Here is a 21,255-nt window from a genome sequence, read left to right as displayed (position 1 = left end):
ATTGGTCGGGGTTTTTTCTTGATTTGATTTGAATTATCGGTTTGGTGCGATTTGTCGGTTTTCTTTGTACAACCCTACCGATGAGTGTGATGTAATAGTCAATTTTTTGTTATCTTTATCAGAATTTCAGACTCAAGTCTTAAAAAATAGAAACGATATGTTGTGTTTTACCCTCTTAATAGGTCTATACGGTGCAAATCTGAATTAGTTAGAATAGTAAATTCTAAAAAAAATCACAAATAACCACTTTTCGTTTATGTAATTGAAAAATGGTCATTATTATAGAGTTACAAATACCATACATGGAATTTTACATAAAATTTGAAAGTTCATTGACAATATGGCTAATGGCTGAAAAGTTACATTTGAACGCTATTTAATGTAAATTTTGTGTACCAAATGCCTAAAGGAAAGGGGGGCAAAAAAAAAAAAAAAAAGCAAAATTCTAACTAGACAGCTTGTAAGTTAAAAATTCGGAGACTTTTGTTGTTTATAAATTATAAATAGTTACCTGAGATCCGTGTTAAGCCCGGGCCCAAACTCAACATATAAATGTAATAATATTTTAATTAAAAAAGTATAATCTATTACCTATTTTCTTACCGCATAATTAACAATTCAGTGGCACGTTAAATATGTATTGTCATAAGTTCATTATTATTAATGTTTTCAGTCAACTTATTAGATAATTTTAAAACAAAAATTATTTATAATGAGAAAGCAAGTTTGGCGGAAAAATTATCAAATTATGTAAAGTAATTACAACTCGGTGAAAATCATTAATTGAAAAATATTGACATTTTTATGAATCTGTGAGCATATAATTTTTGTATTTATAGATAGAAGTAGATCTTTTGGTATTTATTAAGTTTTAATTTCACTCATAATATTACATGTAACAGTAGTTGATGCTAGCTAAATGTGGTGATTTAATCTTAGTTTAAGATGAAATTAAGGGGAAAAAATAGTTTTACTAAATGAACCCCAAGAATCAATTTAGTTCTTGGTATATAGTTTGTGCTTCAAAATATTAATTCTAAGCTCAAAGTTAAAATTGGAGTTTATGGTACTTTTTGTATTTTAATTTAAAATATTAGATTGATCTAATTCAATTTAGCTTCATAATTTGATAATGGGAAGCTGAAAAATGTCACATAAATTAACACGGGGGCAAGAGTAATTAGTAAGATCTAATAAATGCTCCAGTTCAAAACGATAATGTGGCTTCATAATTCCCTAAAATTTGCTAATATGTATAATAACAAATAATGTAAAGGGTAATTTAATAATCCTTTCAGTTCATATGATATGATGTTTTTAAATTACGCTAGAAAGTAAGAAGCATTTCACTAAATTACCTTAATTAAATAGTACCTACTTAATATGATTTTTGGGTTATGTAAAAGTTCTCTTATCTAAATTATGGGAAATTGGGTATAAATAAAAATTATTAATAAAGAACAAGAAAAGATTCACAATGTTATTGTACTACAATTCAATATACACCAATTATATAGGCCCACACAAAAATTGACTTAAGATAAAGAATGATAAAGAATGAGTTCAAAAAATGATTAATATGCAAGGAAAAAAAACAAAATAAAGCCATGTGTAGCAACAAAAATTTGAAATCCTCCCTTATATATAGTAGTAAAGTAACTAGTAAATTTAACCGCGCTTCGCACGGTCGTGCAAGCATCAGTGAGTTTACGAAATAATATCAAAAAAATATATTCTTTCATAAATTTATTCGAGATATAAATGATAATTTTTCACATATATGCATCCAAAATTACAAATATAAATTTTTCCGATTACGACAGTAATTTTAACCTCGCTTTGCGTGGTTGCGTAAAGCATCAATGAATTTACTAAATAATATCAACAAAATAAATTCTTTCGTAATTTTATCGGATAGATAAGTGATAATTTTCACATATATGCATCCAAAAGTGCAAACATAAATATTTTCATTTACAATTCTTTGCTTTATAATAGAGTAATACATAGTACACAGTTTTGCGAAGATGATTTTTAGGAATTTCAGTCTATACTAATACTTCTATATGAATTTTGTATATATATAATCCTAAGCAACCAAAAAAAAAAAAAATAGAATGATCTAAACGTAGTAAAATAGAAATCCAAAAGGAAATGAGAGTATAGCTTCTATATGAATTTTGTATATATATAATCCTAAGCAACCCAAAAAAAAAAATAGAATGACCTAAACGTAGTAAAATAGAAATCCAAAAGGAAATGATACTTTTCTCATTTTTTTCTTTATACGTCTCTTTTCCATTTCAATCAATACCGTTGGCATCTTCCTAATTTCTTACCCAAAACTTCCTCTTAAATCAGAAGACAACTCCCCCCCCCCCCCCCCCCCCCCCCCCTTTATTCTCCTCATTACATTTTAAGAATATCTCAGTTTTTTTTTAATTTTCCCTTAAATAATATTCCCTACCATTAGAACAACACATCAATATTCTCTATAAATTTAAAGAGACTATATATGGAATAAACTAACACTATATATGGAACGAACTAAATGAATCATTATTTGCTAATTAAACTCTATTTTCAATCATATTGTATAGGATCTTTCCTTTTTTTTTTTTTTTCCCCCTTATTCCCCTTTGTTTGTTTTCATTTTCCTTTTCCTTTTGTTTCCCCATAAGTATGTCATTATCTGCTAATTTTATGCAAATTCCCGAAAAATCAGTTTTCCCCTAAAACACTACTATTTTCTCCTATAAATTCAAAGTGCCTCAAAGGAAGAAAAGAAAAAAAAAAAACAGAGGCAGACATGACAGAAGGAAAAATAATTACATTCATACATGAGTGTATATTGGAAAATGCATCAAATTGGTTGTAGCTGCAGGCCAAAACTTTTGCAAAGGTACTTCTAATTCCTACTTCCTTTCTTCTTCTTGCTTCACCCTACTTATCAATGAGTTTTTAAACGCTTGACAGAAGCTTGGGATCTCCTTTTGTTATGTCTATATGACTGTTGTTTGGTGTCTTGAAGAATGAAGGAAGAGTTATTCATATAATATAGTGTGTTGGTTGATTTAATAGGAACACAAGATAAAAGTAATATTGATGCTTTGAAAGTAGAAAATGGCCTTGGTCCCTGACCTCACTCTTTGTATTTTACCTATTTGTGCATATCCACATGCATAGATTCTTTTACCAAGGCAAATGGTGAATTCATATTGTATATCTGTTTATATAATGGTGTTCATAATTTAATGATGAAGAAACCTATCAAATTCCTAATTGATGCAGAAATTCTTTCAACTTCTATAATTAACTAATCCATGCATAAAGTTGTAACTGAAAGATTTTTTTCATTTAAAAAAAAGTCCTTTATTGTAAAGGGTGAGAATTGATTTTATAACTGAAATTTTATATAAAAGCTTGTCTATACCTAGCTTTATATTATATATAGATTAGATAATTTGCCCGCGCTTTGCGCGGTTTATAAAGAAAATTAAAGTGTATTGTTAATTAATTTATTACTATTTTTTATTAAAAAGAGGTCTATAACATGAAGTGGACAGTAACACTTTCTTTTTTCTCTTGATATAAATTGATGAACAATCAAATATATCAACCTAACTTGAAGAACAATACAATATGTAAACTCATAATTTCTGAGATAGTGCATATACAACAAAAATTGCTAAAGAGTAATCCCGAAAACGCAATATAAACTTAATTAGAATCCATGTGTGATCTGTTGTATACTCTATAATAGCTCTTTGGCGATTTTTGTGCATATTGCATCTCAAGAATTCTAAGCAAAAGTACCAAAGTTCAACTTCGTAATATTTGAAAGCTACAAATAATAAAATTTCCTTAATTCCTATAAAGAAGACCGAAGTTATATTTAACTATCAGACCTCTCATTCCATGGACGAATGAATAGAAGTGGCTAAGGATAATGAATAAAGGAGAAGATATGTCATTCAAATAATTATGTAAAATGGTTCACACTTAGCAAGTAAGCCAGTGCATTCCCTAATGTATTAAAAATAAATGTATTTATAAAGCTAATTTAATTACAGTTTTAAATATCTAGAAATTTAATAGTTAAATTTTTAGAATACGAAAATGAATAAGTGGATAATGAAAAATATAACCTTACGAAATGTTAATAGTTTTATATAAGTTGTCAATGACAAATATAACGTACTATAAAAATAGGGGGACTACGTTGGGGGAAAACTATTATTATGAAAGGTATATTTAATTTACAACTCCAGAAAATGGTTAATTAGTTAGCAAATTATATTTTTATATAAAACATGAAAATGAAATATGAGTGACTACAACGTGAAATTGCAGGTTTACGTACTTGATAATACAAAACTCGGATTTTTAACTTTCATCTTTTTGTAACCATGACTGCTTCATTTTTTATTTTTTTTGAGAACTTAAAAGATAATTCTTATATAATAACGAAAGGGGAAATTCATGAAATTGATCAATTTGACTCTTCTTTCTTAATCTCACTGGATAATTTTTTTTATTTGAAATTTATTACCTAAATATATTGGATGCGTGAAGATGCACCAAATTTATGCGGAAATTTTCAGTATTTTATTTCTTTCAAGAAATGAAAAGATGACGATAATAAGATAGAAAACATCAACCTGGTGCAGTTGTGCACGTTAGAAACGACTTCGTCGTAAACAATGTGCATTACAAATATATTTATTAGCAAATGATGAACTCACTTGATAGAAGATTTTGCCAGCCATTACGTCCAAAATAAGAATAAACCAAGGGACCAAGATACAGTTATAACTACGGAAGTGATATATTTGTTAACTTCATCAAATATCGACATCGTTTACAAAAAAATTGTGTACGCACCACTGCCGTCAACCACTTCGTTATTTGAAACTCAAAAACAGAGACTAAATTCAATTTCATTTCTCGTCTCTTTTCCCACTGTTGAAATTTTTATCACTGGTAGAATCGCCAAGCCTCCAATTGTGGATGAGCTTTATCCATATACATACATATTGCCGTATTTATGCAATGGAGCAGTTAGAAGAGCGAATGTATTATGGAGTTTGACTAAGATGTATGGTGTTTTAATACTTTAGTTTCATGAAAAAGGTCTTTTGGCCACACTATTTTGGCCACAATGGCCCAAATGGGATAAATTCATATGATTATTTAGGTCAAATTTAATAATTTATGCTTACTTAATGTCATTTCTATCTTTTCTTCTCAAGGTTTATCTTAATTTAAAATTGTATAATAGAGGTTATGATGATTTTTACATAAGTGTGGCCAAATTTTGGTCAAATTGGTGTGGCAATTTAGCAACTCCCTAGTTTCATACGGTGCTATTTGTTCTACATAAATTTGAAACGTTTTGGGCATCGTTTCATGAATATTGGCTTAGTAGTTGTACCCGTTACTTATTTTTGGGAATAGATGGGGGGAAAGTTAGATAGATAGTGGTAAGAGTAATTAACAGAATTTGAAAAGTCATGACTGTTAGTGTGTTTACGAAGGGCAGGCGCAATTAAGAGACTTTAAAGGAGGTGGCACTGATCCACAATGTTTGGAAGGGGAAAACAGCGTTTAGTGTGGTTTTTTTCCAGATGGAACACTGTTTTTATTGTTTTAAAATTGAAAAAATGCAAAATCCTATTAAAAAAGATAAATACTAATATTTGCTTTAGAGAATACCACGTCAACGGGCTTTGTCCTGCTTTTATATATATACTCTAAGATAAGATATAGATGTCCTGTCATTCATCTACGAAAGCTAATGTGGCACTAAACTTTCAAGAAAAACCATTAATCCAAGCTAAACTTTCGATCATCCTCTTCTTTACAAATGGAGACTAATCAATTTTCTCAGTCCTTCCAAATTCTATTTGCTTTTGCATTACTTGTTCTTGTATTTATCAAACTAGGAATTACTATTATTAGATACAACACCAAAAAATCTATAGCTCCAATTAGGCTCCCTGCTGGGCCATGGAAGCTACGAACGGAAACATGCACCAATTAGCAGCCGGCGGCCTGTTAACCACCGGGTCATGACCCAATTAGGCAAAAAATATGGACCCTTAATGCACCTTCAACTCCGAGATGAAGAAAACTTGTGTAGTGAATTTTCTAAGTGCCAAAAATGTTCAGTCCTTTCTATCGCTTAGAGAAGAAGAGTTTTCGGGGCTTATAAAATGGTTAGACATACAAGCTGGAATTCGATCCCCTGTTAATTTGACAAAAAAGTTGCATTCAACTTTGTCTAGTCTTGTTGCTAGAGCAGCGTTTGGTAAAAGATTTAAAGATCAAGAAATGTTTATTTCACTTATTGATGAAGGTGGGAAATTGGCAGCAGGATTTAATGTAGCTAAATTTTCTTCCTTCGTTTAAGTTGCTTCATGGAATTAGTGGAATACAGGAGAAACTTCAAAGTTTGCATCAAAAAGCAGACAAAATACTTGAGGATTTTATACTTGAACATATTGCAGCAGCAAGCAATGGTGTCGTTGCCTCAAATGATCAGAACTTATTGGATGTCCTTTTAAGATTTCAGAAGGAAGAAAAATCAAATAATTCATGACAATATTAAAGCAGTTGTCCTGGTAAGTTAAAGATTTTTTGTACTGTAGTGTGATTTAACATGTTATATCAAGTTGTCAGCTTTTTTCTCAAAGTTATTGATTCCATTAGATTTTAAGTAATATCCGCCGTCAGTGTAAACAATTTTTACATCATCAGGCCATCTTTACCTGTTGTACCAGGTAACATATCTTACTTACCTGTAGATATCATTTGGATGACTTGATAGTGTAAACAATTTGTTTACACTGACGATATATTAAACCTAAACTCATTCTACTAACTGTAGACAATTAATTACCTATAGTTATCTTTTAGATGATCTTGATAGTGTTAAAAATGTTTTATAGCATCGGTGTATAGAAGTTAAATTTAATATAATTTGAGCAATTTCTTACTTTTGTATGTGTTGCTACTTGTTAGGACATGTTTGGTGCTGGAAGTGAAACAACAGCTACAATCATTGACTGGGCAATGGCAGAATTACTAAAGAACCCAAGTATCGTAGAGAAAGCCCAAGAAGAGGTCAGAGGGGTGTTCAATGAAAAAGGCTATGTGGATGAAACATACTTTGATAACTTAACGTACTTAAAATCAGTTATCAAAGAGACACTAAGGTTACATCTACCACTCCCTTTCTTACATCCAAGAATAAGCAGAGAAAAATGTGAAATCAATGGCTATGAAATACCAGCACAAACACAAGTGTTTGTGAATGCTTGCGCTATTGGAAGAGATCCCAGATATTGGGAGGAACCAGAGTGCTTTAAACTGGAGAGATTTCTTGATAGTTCAATTAATTTTAGTGGAAATAATTTCGAGTACATTCGATTTGGTGCAGGAAGAAGATTATGCCGGGGCGTGTCATTTGGTTTAGCAACTCTTGAGCTACCTTTAGCATTTCTTCTTTACCGTTTTGATTGGAATCTTCCCATTGGGATGAGCCATCAAGACTTGGATATGACTGAGACCATTCGATTTGGTGCAGGAAGAAGATTATGCCGGGGCGTGTCATTTGGTTTAGCAACTCTTGAGCTACCTTTAGCATTTCTTCTTTACCATTTTGATTGGAAGCTTCCCATTGGGATGAGCCATCAAGACTTGGATATGACTGAGACCTTTGGTTTGTCTGTCACAGGAAAACTTGATTTGTATGCCATTCCTATTGCCTCTAAACCTATAACTGTTTAGAGATGGGTGTAAATAATTTTTACATTATCGAGACAATTTAACTTATTACTGCATGTTGTTACTTTGTTTTCTAAATTATCATATTGAAGATAGAGATACATTATGGATTTAAGTTATATGCATTGATTGTTTAAACAATTTTAATACTATCAATTCACTTTAACCGACTATAACAGGTTATTATTGTCCTTATTTGCAAGTTATCATATCATACTAGTAAATTTACCCGCACTTTGTGTGGTGTAAAGAAATCTGAAAATTTTACAACTATTTAATCCCTTTTTAAAATTTAGTTGAAAAAGAAAGAAATTATGAATATGCAAACAAAAATAATATTGTAAACATGTATATCTTGTATATTAATTGACTTAAAGGATAGAACATAAAACCCAAAAAATTGCATCTGAACTTCACTAAGCAGCAGTGTCATAGTTTAAAAGCTAAATAACTTACATTTAGGAGCCTAAATGTTTGACACATTTTATATGCACCAAAGATTTATCCCTTGATAAATGACGAAAATAATAAACAATGAATCAGGGTCTAGAGAAGAACATAAATTCTCTTTCGAGAAAAAATGGATAGTAAAAGAAAACAACTTGACCAAATTATTTTTAGTCTAGCCAACTTGCTGCATTCAAGTAATAAGCTCGAAGGACTCGATCCCAATATGACAATAATGATGATTTATGATAATCTGGAAAGTTTGAGAACTTTAATCAGTTAAAAGAAAATGAAGAACTTGAGGATTGCAATTCGATATATCAATAAACAACCTCTGTATAAATTAAAATGAATAATGAAAACTACAAATTAATTTTACATTCTTACGTCTATCCTAGGCTTATCAAAAATTGATTCACATAACTATTAAAAGCTATATGCATATTTTCTAAGCAACATCAATGTAAATGTTGGCTTCCTTCTCTTGCTTCTACTTTCGCAAATACTTCGCCTGAAGACATCAGAAGCTAAAAAACTTTATATCAATCAATTAATAAAGGATGTTATATATAGTCAAGAAACTTACTCTTGGAATTTCAAATTGCCATCGAAATAGTGATTTTCCAAATCATGAAAAGCAATTGATTCATTATTTGTCTTCCCCGTGGAGCCAAACTAAATCATCCAAGATTATATGTGGATACTAAGGGACATTAGACATAAGGACAAATTGCATCACCCATAAAAGAAAAGAGATTACAAAATCCCAAAAACCTTAGCTTTGATGCATAGTCACTACTCCGATACATATAGTTTGTCAAAGTATATAATGATGTTGAATGTTTAATTGGGAAGTATATAACTCATGACATAAAATTAGTAACTGAAATTATAATTAATATGTTAAAACATGTCCAGCTAGCCATGTTGAGGAAAGAAAAGGGCACGTCTGATCTAGTCGGTTACTTTTAAAAGGGAGGAATAAATATTTTTAGCTATATAAATTGAGTGATCAATGAAAGGAAAGAAGGAAAATATGTCAAAAAATTGAGAAAAAAAATAAATAGGAATAGAGGTCATAAAGAGGTGTTACATCATCTTATTTATGTCTAGCTTTATACTAGTAAACTTGATCGCGCTTCGAGCGGTTATTAAAAAATCAAATTTATGAAAATAAATTCTAATATTTGAGTACTAATATTAAATACTAAAAAATTACAAACATGAAAGTCTAAAGATCTCATTGAATTCACGAACTAATCTTCCTCTAATATTTGAATATTATTTAAAAAATATAAACATTAAACAAAGGAAAAAAAAATTAACAATAAGAAAATGACTTAGAAGAAATCAGTACATCCTATAGAACGCTCTCTTTGTATTCATCCCATTTTCAGTCCTTAGTGCTCTACATATTTTGAATGAATAATTCAACGAATGGATTCAGGTAAGTGCACATATAATCAATTTTGGAACTCTTATTTAAGCCACGGTCATAGTTTATAAAATTTTGTATGTTTAGCCACTTTAAATATAACTTTCGACAAATTTATTTGAAGTTATAAAAACTGGTATGATATATATTTTTCCTTAACCTTGACATGTTGCTTCTGCAAATAAAGTTTTGGTAGCCAAACCTCAACAATTATATATTGAGGCTAAGATTTTGTATCTTTAGCCACTTTGAATATGGCTTTCGACAAACTTATCTGAAGTTACAAAAACTCGCATGATATATATTTTTTCTTAGCCTTGACATGTTGCTCCTGCAAACAAAGTTTTGGTTTACGCAACTGAAGTTTGGCCTTGGCAAGCCAAACCTCAGCAATTATATACTGAGGCTAATAACTTCGAATATACTTTAAAAATATAAATCTCACAGCATATGTGCAATTTATATTTAAAAAAAAGTCAAATTAAAGAAAGAAAATTAGATTGAGCAGCGAGACTCCGTCTACATATTTCTACCACTTATGCACATAGTGTTCTTTTTGAGACCAAACGAAAATATAGACTTGTGACAATCAGAAATTTATAGGTAACCAAACTTAAAGATGTCTCATAGAAAGAAAACACGGAAAAAAAAAATAGAGAAAAAAAAAACACAACAACCACATCCTTCTTAGAACTTTAATCATAACAAATAAGTGGAAAAGGAAATATAGAATCAATGCATAATTTTTCGAGCCCTTTTCGACACGTCTTCCTCCCACAACTAATCAACATTCAAGAGCCTTTTTCATTGAGTCAAGCTAAAGCATGAATCCAATACTACTGTAATGATATAAAAGTATTACTACTTCAAATATGAAATGTAAATGATAACCTAGGGTAGGAGTCTCATGAAATAAAAGAGATGAATTTATATTGATAAAAATGAAGGAACATCATAAGGTATCTTAAATTTTTAAATTAATTGTTTGGGGGTTATGAATATGAAACCATGAAAGTTATGGATATGATTAAGAGTTAAGAGTAGAAATTAATTAGGTAATTAGATATGAGTTATGGAGGTGAATATTTTAAAGCAAATAAAGGAGAAAAACAATAAATAGATGAAAGAGAGGAAAGAATACTGCAAATGATATTTAATTGCTATAGCTACGTGGGGTTTTAGAAAATGGATCACAATTACTTTTCAGACCATTGGCTATTTGGGCTTAGCAAACGGATCTGACTTCATTGTGTTCAGTAAATTGAAGGAGAGAAATGCAAAAGAAATACGAAAAAGAGATAAAAGAAAAATGTAATTGTTGGCTATAGAGAAGAGATAAAAATACAATGTTGAAGTAATTTAGCATGACCTAAGCGTTTCTTTTATAAATGTAACACATTTAGCATAGACAATTAAGACATTTAAAGGAGTAATTTTTTTTTTTAACGTAGTACATAAATCATTTAAAAAATGAGACAAAAGCAAAAAAAAAAAAAAAAAAAAAAGATAAAAGATAAATAGAAATAGAGGCCATAGAGAGGTGTCACCCTAGTTTTATAATAGGGAAAAGGGTCAAAAATACCCCTCTACTTTTGAAAAAAGGCTAAAAATATCCTCTTAACTTATTTTGGGTCAAATATATCCCTCTCATCCTTATAGTTTTCAAATATACCCCTGTCTTGATGGAAATTATCCCCCAAAATAATCCGAAATTATAAAATTTTAAACCGGCTCCATCATTTAAACCCGTCCAACTAAATTATAACCCATAAGATCCCCTTATTCCCCCAATACGTAGGTTTGAAGTTTGAGGGAATTGGGGGAATAAGGGGATCTTATGGGTTATTATTTAGTTGAGTCGGGTTTAAATCATGGAGCGGGTTTAAAAAATGGGTATTTTTGACCATTTTCCCTTTATAGTATGTATTGATTGATTGATTGATTTGCTATGAAGATTTACCTGTTAATGTAATTCAATTTAATACAATGGTGTAAATAATCTTTATAATAATAGGTCACCTGCCATAATCCATCAGTGACAATTTTTTAGAACAAAATTAGACCGAGTCCCCTGTTTTTTCTCTTTTAATTTTTCCGATTAGGGAAATCAGGTTGGACCCATTTCCCTATTTCCTTACAATTCGCATGACATTGTTTTGTTCTCAAACTGTCGCTCATATTGAGTTTTCACAAATTTTAATATGAATTACATCTAATTTTGAAAATAACATACAAACTCTCCCTGTGACTATATTTTTCATGATTTCATCCAATCTTGCCAAAAGATCAATGAAAAGATGGAATATGTCTAGTGATCATAGATTAATTTGGGATAATATTAATCCTGTAGTTTCCTGATATAGAAATAGTAGCTGCTCTTAGCCTCTCCTCTTTAATTGGATCCATCTCCATAGACAATCGATGTCAGACGCTACTCACAAACTTTTTAGAATTATTCAAGAAATTAAAACAAATGTCTTAGCTTCAACAATGTGAATGATACAAGACTGTAGATCTGATTCTCCAAGTATGTTTAACCTTTCACTAGACTAAAAAGAATGAGAAAGATATTTACTCTCGAGTTATATGTGTTTTTGAGTTCTACCTGAATTATGCTAATTTCAGACTTTTTCGAGATATGCTTATCCAAAGTTTGCCTTGACAGTCCCAAATTTTAGAATTTTGTCTAAAGTTAATCTTTCGAAATCCCAGCTTTGGAATTGATGTCCATACTTTCTAACTTCATACCAAAAAAATTCAATTTCTTTTTTTGGTAATTATCGGAATTTCATTAACCACCAAAGGAAATAATTACAATTCAAGCTAGTACATACTCAAATAGCTAGTCCTCTCAAAACAGAAGTCTTACCTTTGATAACGTCCAAAATACACTCCTCAAAGAGAAAGTGTACACGGTCGTATGCAATATATTTACCCAACTATGAGTCGGGGTCGATCCCACAGGGAACAATATGCTAGGCGATTAAGAAAGTAAGGAACTTTCACCAACTACGCTAAAGCCAAACGATGGATAATATTTAGGTTTTTGAGAAAGATTATAACTAATGCGGAAATGTAAACTAACCTAGAAAGCGAGTAAAATGATCAATGGCCACAAGTTTGGATAATAGGAGATTACACTCAAGTAACGATCCAATGTATTTCACGATTTTACAACTAAGAGCGGGTTTATGTTAATAGATAATGATTTCTAAAATCTCATTGAAAGTCTTCCAACCAAATCAATGAATTTCACTCTAAGTTTTTCCAAGCCTTAGAGTGTGATATTAGGCACAATCAATTTAACCTCAAGTAACTATCCTCTTCCGAGCTCAAGTTATTAGATGAGTTTAATGACCCAAATTCTTGTTAATTAATCTTTCCCAACCTAGATTTCCTTTTCCAAGCTCAATCTAAGTAAATGGGTGAGTCCTAGGATTAGCTAATCCCTTTGGAAACATTCAAGAACGAGATTAATTAAATCAACAAAGACCCACTTCAATAGCAATAAAAATCATTCAATACATAAGCATTACAAGAGTTTCAAACCAAACTTTAATCAAGAATACTTTCATAAACGAGATTCAAGTTATGGGATAGAAAGCTACACACTTAGATATACAATACAAAGCAAGGAATTGAAGAAATGAATTAAAGGTTTAAGAAATACTCAACCAAATCTTCAAATCTTTAACCCCAAAGTGTGGTGTAAAAACTAGTCTCCAAACTTGATGAAAAACTGCCAAAGATAAAAATGATATGTTGCCCTAAGCTTCTCTTTTATGCCCAGATTTTTCCAAGTCCAAAAATTGACAAAATATGCCCCAACTTTCAGTTTTTGCAATTCTGCCCGTTTTTTGCAGTTCTGTCCCGTTTTGCAAAACTGTCCAGTTTTGACAGTTTTGCAAATCTGTCCAATTTGGCCTCTTTTTGACTTTATTTTCATTTGGTTTCTTCCGATCACTTCTAAATCATATAAAACCAAGTTAAAAAGTCAAACTTGTTGCAGAACATGCGGCTCGCATGTGTGACCTGCGACTCGCAGGTCACGCTTCTTCTATTTTGGCTTGTTTTGCTCTATTTTGTTCCATTTTGGTTCATTTTGATCTATTTTGCTCCGTTATGCTCTCCGGGCATCTTTTCCTACAAAACAACATAAAACACACAAAAAGTAACAACAAAAGTGCTTAAAGAGTCACAAAAACTTAAGGAATTAGCATCGAATATCGCGTAATTTCACGACTCATCAACCTTCCGATGACACTCATCTCAAAACTGACACCTATCTAGCAAACTTTTCCCAGCTAGGGAAGATCTTACACAACAAATACATGTTTTTTTTTTTTGCGATAATACTTTCTATACTCTCAACTTTCTCAAAAATTCTATTGTTTATCTCATTCCATATCTCATGGATAAACTCTGTATTCATCACTTGGGTGATCTGAGACTTGCTTTTAGTCTTGGTGAGAACCCATTGGTGAAGTTGTTCCTGTTATAACCTGTATTTTGTACGTTCGGACAATCCAGGATAATTGTGAGAAGTTAAGAGCAAGACTATATTTTGATCTTGTCTAATACACAAGTTGTTTATGAATATTATTGGTATGGAATTATTGAGAAAGGCATAAGTTGCTTATGAATTTATGGGCATGGAATATTAGAAAAATTTGGGGTTAAAAGTTAATTTTAGAAAGTTGATAAATCATGAAATAAAAGGCCATGTTGGTCGTGTGGCATAGGTGGGCTCTCACCCATGGCTTGGCTAATTTTAATTGATCCAAGCCATGTGTGGGCCATGGACACATGGATGACTTATATATGAGGACCTTAGATGACTAATTAGTCACATTCTTCATCTTTAACACTTAGAAAGTTTGAGAACCTTGAAGAACAAAAATTGAAGACCATTCGGCCATGGTGGCCGAATTTTGAGGTCCAAAAATCCCCATCAAAAAAATATTTTTTTTCTAGTATTCCTACTAATTCAAAGGTCCTCTTTAACGTGGTATAATTGTTGGAGCAAGAAAACCTCTCTTTGTTGCAAGTTCACAATTCTAGACAAAAGGGAAATCAAGGGAAAAAGGTAAGAATTAATCTTCTTTTATATGTTATGAATGGTTTAGGTATGTTGTAGTATGTAGAAATGAAATTTGTGAAAATATGGAAGTTGTGTGGTGGCCGTGTATGTGTAGTGTGTGTGGCCGTGTATATGTGTTGTAGTGTGTAGGGATGATGAGCTAATTTTATCTAGTATTTTGGTTGTTGTTGTAATGGAATCTATGATGAGAAATGGAAGTTTAATAATTCTAGTTCAAGTTGTAATTGTTGGAAAATTATTTTAGAAGTTAATGTGAATTGAATATAGTGTTCTTGCACTTATGGAAAATAATGTTGTTAGTGTGTGAATTGTTGGTATAGTCCATGAATTTGGAAGAAGAGAATGTATTGTGGTTGTTGTGTCGCATTTGGAAGGTTTCGGGTAAAGTAAAAATGTTGATTGGGTTGTTGGAATATCATGTGAATTGTTAGAAGCATTCTTGAATCATATTAGAAAGATTTCGGATTAATACTTGAATGTGGGATCATTGGTGTTAGCTTGAATATATGTGATTAAATTGGATAAATGAAATGCCGTGAATTGTGTGACAAGAATTGTTGATGTTAGAATATGTTTTGGGATTGATTGTTGAAGTTGTTAGTACGATTGTTGGTAATGTTGTTAATAATTTGGCCGAGTTGAATTCTCGGATTGTTGATTGTTGATTTGGCCGAGTTAGATTCTCGGGGATGGTGTATTTACAGGGGAAATGATGCCGAAATTTCGGCAGATTATAAGTGAATTTACTTGAAAGATTAAGACAAGTGTGTGACAATATGTCTGATGATTATGTAAATCTCCTTGAATGTAGACTAACGAGCTTGGACGAATAAACGTAGCCAATAGGACGTGGAGCAGGTATGTAAGGCTTACCCTTTCTTTCTTTTGGCATGATCTTTACGAAACGAGCTAATGACGTATATGTATGATTTCAAAGAAATTTCCTATTCTTAGAGCCACTAGGAAGGCTAATATTCTTGACTTCCATAAGTTGTTTCATATGGTTTTGATGCATATCTATGATGTCCGAAGTTTGTTGATGTGTTTCCAAAGGGCATTCGAAAGATAATTGATATGACTAAAGTTTTGATTTTTCAAATGCTAGCACGTTCGATTATTCCATCGAGTCTTTGATATATTTTGATATGTGCATGTGGTTCCAAAAGTTCTATTTCGGATATCCATAACGATATCCGAAAGATACTTGACATGATTATGGCTTTGATTTCCCAAAAATAGCTTCTGAAACGCTTATAGAACGTTCTGTACTTCAAACGCTCATAACTTTCTTATACTAAGTCGGATTGACCCGGAACTTGTTTCTGAGCCTTTAGGGGTCGGTAAGTATACTTATCTATCGAGTCTTGATTTATGTGCATTTAGTTTCTCACTACTCTACTCGTGCATATGTCATGATCTCTTTCGCGGAGTCCCGGGCCGGTATATGTCGTGCGCATGGTTCGCCGGGTCCCTCGCTTGAGGGCCGGGTGCCATATATGTATTCCGGAGTATGATGTGTTACGGTGTTATGATGTGTTCATGGTTCGCCGAACCATATATGTGTATAGTATATTCTGATCTTATGATGTGATATTATGATGTGTGACGGAGATTACGGAGCAAACCTTCTGGAGTATGATGTGTGTGGCGCCAAAGGCAGGGTGGCGCCACGTTCCCCCGGGTCCCGCAAGGGGCCGGATACCGTTTCTGGCATACATGATTCGTGTTTCCAGTAAGTTGTTTTCTTATTCTGCACATCATGCTTTTGACACATCTTTGGCAAGCAATATTGTGTGCACAAACCACACAAGCCAACATTTCAGCTTTTCCTCTTTGGTCGACCTAGGCCCTCTTACCACCGCCAATAGCTTTTCTGCAGAAATCTTTTTATTGCGACAAACTTTTGCACAGAATCCTTCCCTTTTCTTAAGTACCCTTTCCTCTCTAGTTGGGCTAGGATATGATGCACAGTTTAGACCAGTGATCAAAGCAAACTCATTCAAGCCAAAACACACAGGCTTGTCATTCACCAAGAACCACATCTCACGCTTTTTCTTCTCAACCACATGACGAAGAACCATAGAATGCACCAACATTCCATTGAATCTATTGAAGTGTTCTAATATTTTTCTAAACTGACCAAAACAGGAATGCCTGAACATTTTCCTAAGTTTATGATCTTTTAGGGTTTTTTTTTTAAATCATCAAGCAATGTCAGCCTAATCCTAACCGAAACTTTTGCTGGAAACGAGTTGTAATCATCCAGCCAATTGATCAGACCATACTTATCGACGTCAATTATCTTTGCACAATATGGCAAGGACAAGGGATTATCATTTTCATCACCACCAGACCCCTCAGAAACATGGGGATCATCTCTTTCACCTTCCTCGACACTATACTCATCATTATTCTTCTCTAAGTACGCGTCATTTTCAGGTTGTACAGTTTTTTTTTTACCTTCTCGGCTAACTTCTTTACCTTTTCTTTTTCTATCGTCAGATGTGGCCCTAGAACGGGTTAGAATTATGTGCCCTCCTCTTCCTCTACATCTAGCCATTTTATAATCTATATACAAACAATATAGTGACGTTGATCAGCCCCGACAAAAAAATAAGAATAATCAACCAAAAGTCTATTAATAGACCATGATATGTTTGCAAAAACAGAAAAACAAAGATCGAAACAAGTAGAAATAACACATATTTCTAGCAAAAAACAGGCGAAACTTCCAAAATTTTGAAAAAGAAATTTCAACTTCATGAACACTAGGGTTCTATCGAGTTCGTCAAATAATAACAACTTTCATGGCAAAATGGAGCTCTAAATGCTCTGGAGGAGTTGCTAAATTAAAGAAGATACCTGGAATAGACGACAAGAACGTTACCAAGACTGGGGGAGAGGGAGAATTCCAATGTGCACTTCAATTTTTTATAGCGAGAGTTGGGAAGAACTGAGGAGAGAGAAAGGGACTTTTGTATATTTTAATATAAGTGAAAGGGGACTTAAGTGTATAAGTTGTGAACTACAAAGTTTTTAAAATTATAAAGTGACCTCGGAACCACTACCCTTTACCCTAAAATGAAAAGATAAAGGGAAAAGAAAAGGAGTGGCCATGTTGCAACTTAAACTAAGGAAGTGGCTTCTTTGCCAAATACTCTCACGTTAGTACTCCCTCCAGTTCAAAAAGAGTATCCACTGAGCCTTTTTTTCTTTTCAAAAAGAGTGTCTACTTTTCAAATCAAGAAAGAATTAATTTTATTTTTTCATATTTATCCTTATTAAGTGTTAAGTGATCAAATCGCAATACCTGTAATCAGGGGTACATAGTTTAGTCAAATCACCAATTTTTTTCTAAGACTTAATTTTTTCTTAAGAGGTGTGCAAATGACTCAGTAGACACTCTTTTTGAACCAGATGGAGTATAGCAAAGTTCCTTAGCATAGCAAAGTTCTCTTAATTATTCCTTGTTTATCAGTTTTATCCTCTTTTAATAATTAAGAATATGTGTTATTCGAACAGGTTACCCGTTTTACGATTTAACGTAGCAGCAAGAGTTAAATCATACCATGGTTGATGCTTTTGGCTTAGCTTTATTTTTAAATGCAGTGAGTGATTTAGTGAAATCCAAAGCTTCTACTCCTTCCATTCTACCAGTTTGGCAAAGGGATTTCCTAAGCGCGAGGACGCCACCACGCATAACGTGCAAGCATCACGAGTATGATGAAGAAATTGAATCAAATGATGCATGGTTCAGAATGGAAAACGAGTTGATCCAACGCTCATTCTTCTTTGGTGCAGAGAAGATATAGAAGCTATTCGCGATCAAGTTTCACCAACCCATCATTCAAGCGGAAGATTTGAGTTATTAACCTCATTTTTGTGGAAAAATCGAACAATTGCAGTCGATCTAAATTCTGAAGAAATTGTGTGTATGGGACCAATTGTAACAGCGCGTTGGAGACTTATAAATTTGAAAATACCACTTGGATATTACGGTAATGCATTTGCTATTCCAGGAGCAGTATCGAAAGCCGGACATATTAGCACATATCCATTGACGTATGCTCTTGAATTAATCAAGAAAGCCAAGAATAAAGTTAACGAGGAGTATTTTAGATCTCCGGCGGATCTTAATGTGATTAAGGGGAGGCCTAATTTTATACAAGCTTGGAAGTTTGTTATGTCAAACATTTTTAATGTAGGTTTTGATAAAGATTTTGGATGGGGAGAACCCAAGTATGGTGGGGTTGCTAACGCTCATTCTTTTATGGGCAAAGGTGTAAATATACCCCTCAACTTTGTGATTTAGATCAGATATACCCTTCGTTAAAAAAGTGTCCTTGCCGTTACAAAATGGTGCAAATATACCTCTGCCCTTACACAAATTAATAGTGCAAGTATATCATTTTCGCTAATGGGTTTTTTTTTTTTTAAAAAAAATCATTTAACTTATTTCTTAATTAAAAAAAAATGCCATGTGGCCTTAAAAAAAAGGTCTACCCATTTTTTTTAGTAGACATATTTTTCTAACGCCACATGGTAAAAAAAATTTTGGTGGATCGGTTCTTGTTCGTTTATAAAAATATCTCCGTGGCTTAAAAAAAAAAAATCTACCCATTTTTTTAAACGAACCAGACCCGACCCACCAAAAAAAAAGTTATCATGTGGCATTATCCCTTAGAAAAATATGTCTACTTAAAGCCATGAGGTATTTTTTTAATTAAGAAATAAACTAAATGATTTAAAAAAAAAAAATCCGTCAGCAAAAAGGGTATATTTGCAGCATTTATAACGACAGAGGTATATTTACACCACTTTTATAACGAGGAATATATCTGCTCTAAATCGCAAAGTTGAGAAATATATTTGCACCTTTACCCTTCTTTTATTACCTACTATGTGCCTTGTAAAAGTAACAACGGGCAGAAGGGCATCCTGACAACAATAAGCTTACCTCCAGAAGCAATGAAAAGATTCCAAGATGCAATGTACAAGTTGACCTCAAATGTCGTCAAAGGTCTAGGAAAGTGCCAAAGATTTAGGTGGTGCTTGGATTGCCAAATTGTTTTTTTGTTTTTTGAAATTGTCATTTAGCGCCGAGGGTCTATCAAAAACAGTCTCCATACCCTCACAAGGTAGGAATAAGGTTGCGTTCACTCTATCCTCCCCAGACCCCACTTGTGGAATTATACCGGGTTCAGGCCCGGCTCAAGGCCAAAGCCGCTAAGGCAATGGCTTTGGGAACCATTTTTTATTAAGTTTTATGGCTAATTTGTTTAAAAATTTATTGTGACTTATAGTATTTTTATGTAGTTTCTAACTAGTAAATTATTTTTCAAAAAACTTAAAAATTGTATGTCTGAATTCACGATAGAAATAAGAAAGTTTGACTCTCGAAATTCAAATTGTGTCACATAAATTGAGACAGATGGAGTGGAGCACACAATTTTAAATTTTTATGTAATTATTTTTTTGTCACGTGATTTATTAGTTGTATTGTCAGTTGATTTTTTTTTTAGAATAGATTGATTTGAAAAAAATGTTAAACAGCTTTGCTTTGTTCTTGACGATTATAAAATAGTAATTAATGACTTCGCATCTAAAAAAGCTAGTAAAGTAGACTTTAAGCAAAAATATATATCACGATCTTTCCTTTTTAAAAATAAAATAAATATTAGGGGCTCTTTCTGAAATTAGGCTTTAAGCCTCCAATCTTGTTGAGACAGTCCTGACCGGTTTATTGTCGTTGTTGTCTTTTGAAATTGATGTGTATTTTACTATAGTTCTGAAATAATTAGTTTTATTTGTATTGAAAGTTCTTGGTATTGGAAAAACTATTTGATTGCAATTTGCACATTGGTGTGAGGAAAACAATAGCAATTGAGCGAGGGTCTATCAAAAAGTGAGACTTATTTGGCTTCCTTATCTAAAGTGAGACTTATGGTCCGGAGGGAGTATCTCTTCTCAGAAGTTGATAGAACTGAGTGATTCTATACACGAGAGTAATTTTGCAAACCAGAAGCAGTTCCAACACAAATCTATATGTTTGGGATATGCTACTGAAAAAAGTTCTACTGTTATAAAGAAAAAGACAGAAATGCTCAAAGTTTTCGCAAATTTTGACTTTACCAAAAGTATACCAAATTCGCAAATTTTGACTTTACCAAAAGTATACCACATTGAAATAGAGCTAGACTTTTTTTTTTCTTCAAAAGTATACTCTACTTTAGGATGTTGGACACAGTGTTTTAAAAAGCGGGAGCGTGAGGTAGTGTAACACCTCGTGCATTCGGGTTAAGATTTTTATTATAAGATGGGGTTATAATGAACCCAATTTTAGTAGTGTATAAATGGTGTTTGAAACCCAATCAAAACTTGAGAAGAGTCTTTGGGCAAAACAAAGTTGAAAACCACTCTACGGGGCATGTTTGCAAGTGAGTTTATAGATGGCCTTACTTACAACGACCATAACCCCATTATT

General features: G+C 32.4%; 1 protein-coding gene and 1 pseudogene across 1 annotated transcript; both read left to right on the top strand.

Annotated features, from left to right (window-relative positions):
* Positions 1-6,123: 6,123 nt before the first annotated feature.
* Positions 6,124-7,838, top strand: LOC132625714 (cytochrome P450 71D10-like; annotated as a pseudogene).
* Positions 7,839-18,519: 10,681 nt separating this feature from the next.
* Positions 18,520-19,083, top strand: LOC132625720 (alcohol acyl transferase 1 allele GSc-like). Its single transcript, XM_060340308.1, has one exon. The coding sequence runs from the start codon at positions 18,520-18,522 to the stop codon at positions 19,081-19,083; it is 564 nt and encodes a 187-aa protein (XP_060196291.1).
* Positions 19,084-21,255: the final 2,172 nt, after the last annotated feature.

This window comes from Lycium barbarum, unplaced genomic scaffold (genome assembly GCF_019175385.1).
Source record: "Lycium barbarum isolate Lr01 unplaced genomic scaffold, ASM1917538v2 unchr_scaffold_46, whole genome shotgun sequence".
Taxonomy (NCBI): Eukaryota; Viridiplantae; Streptophyta; class Magnoliopsida; order Solanales; family Solanaceae; genus Lycium; species Lycium barbarum.
The sequence above is the reverse complement of the archived record's forward strand: the minus strand, read 5'-3'. Positions and strand labels throughout refer to the sequence as shown.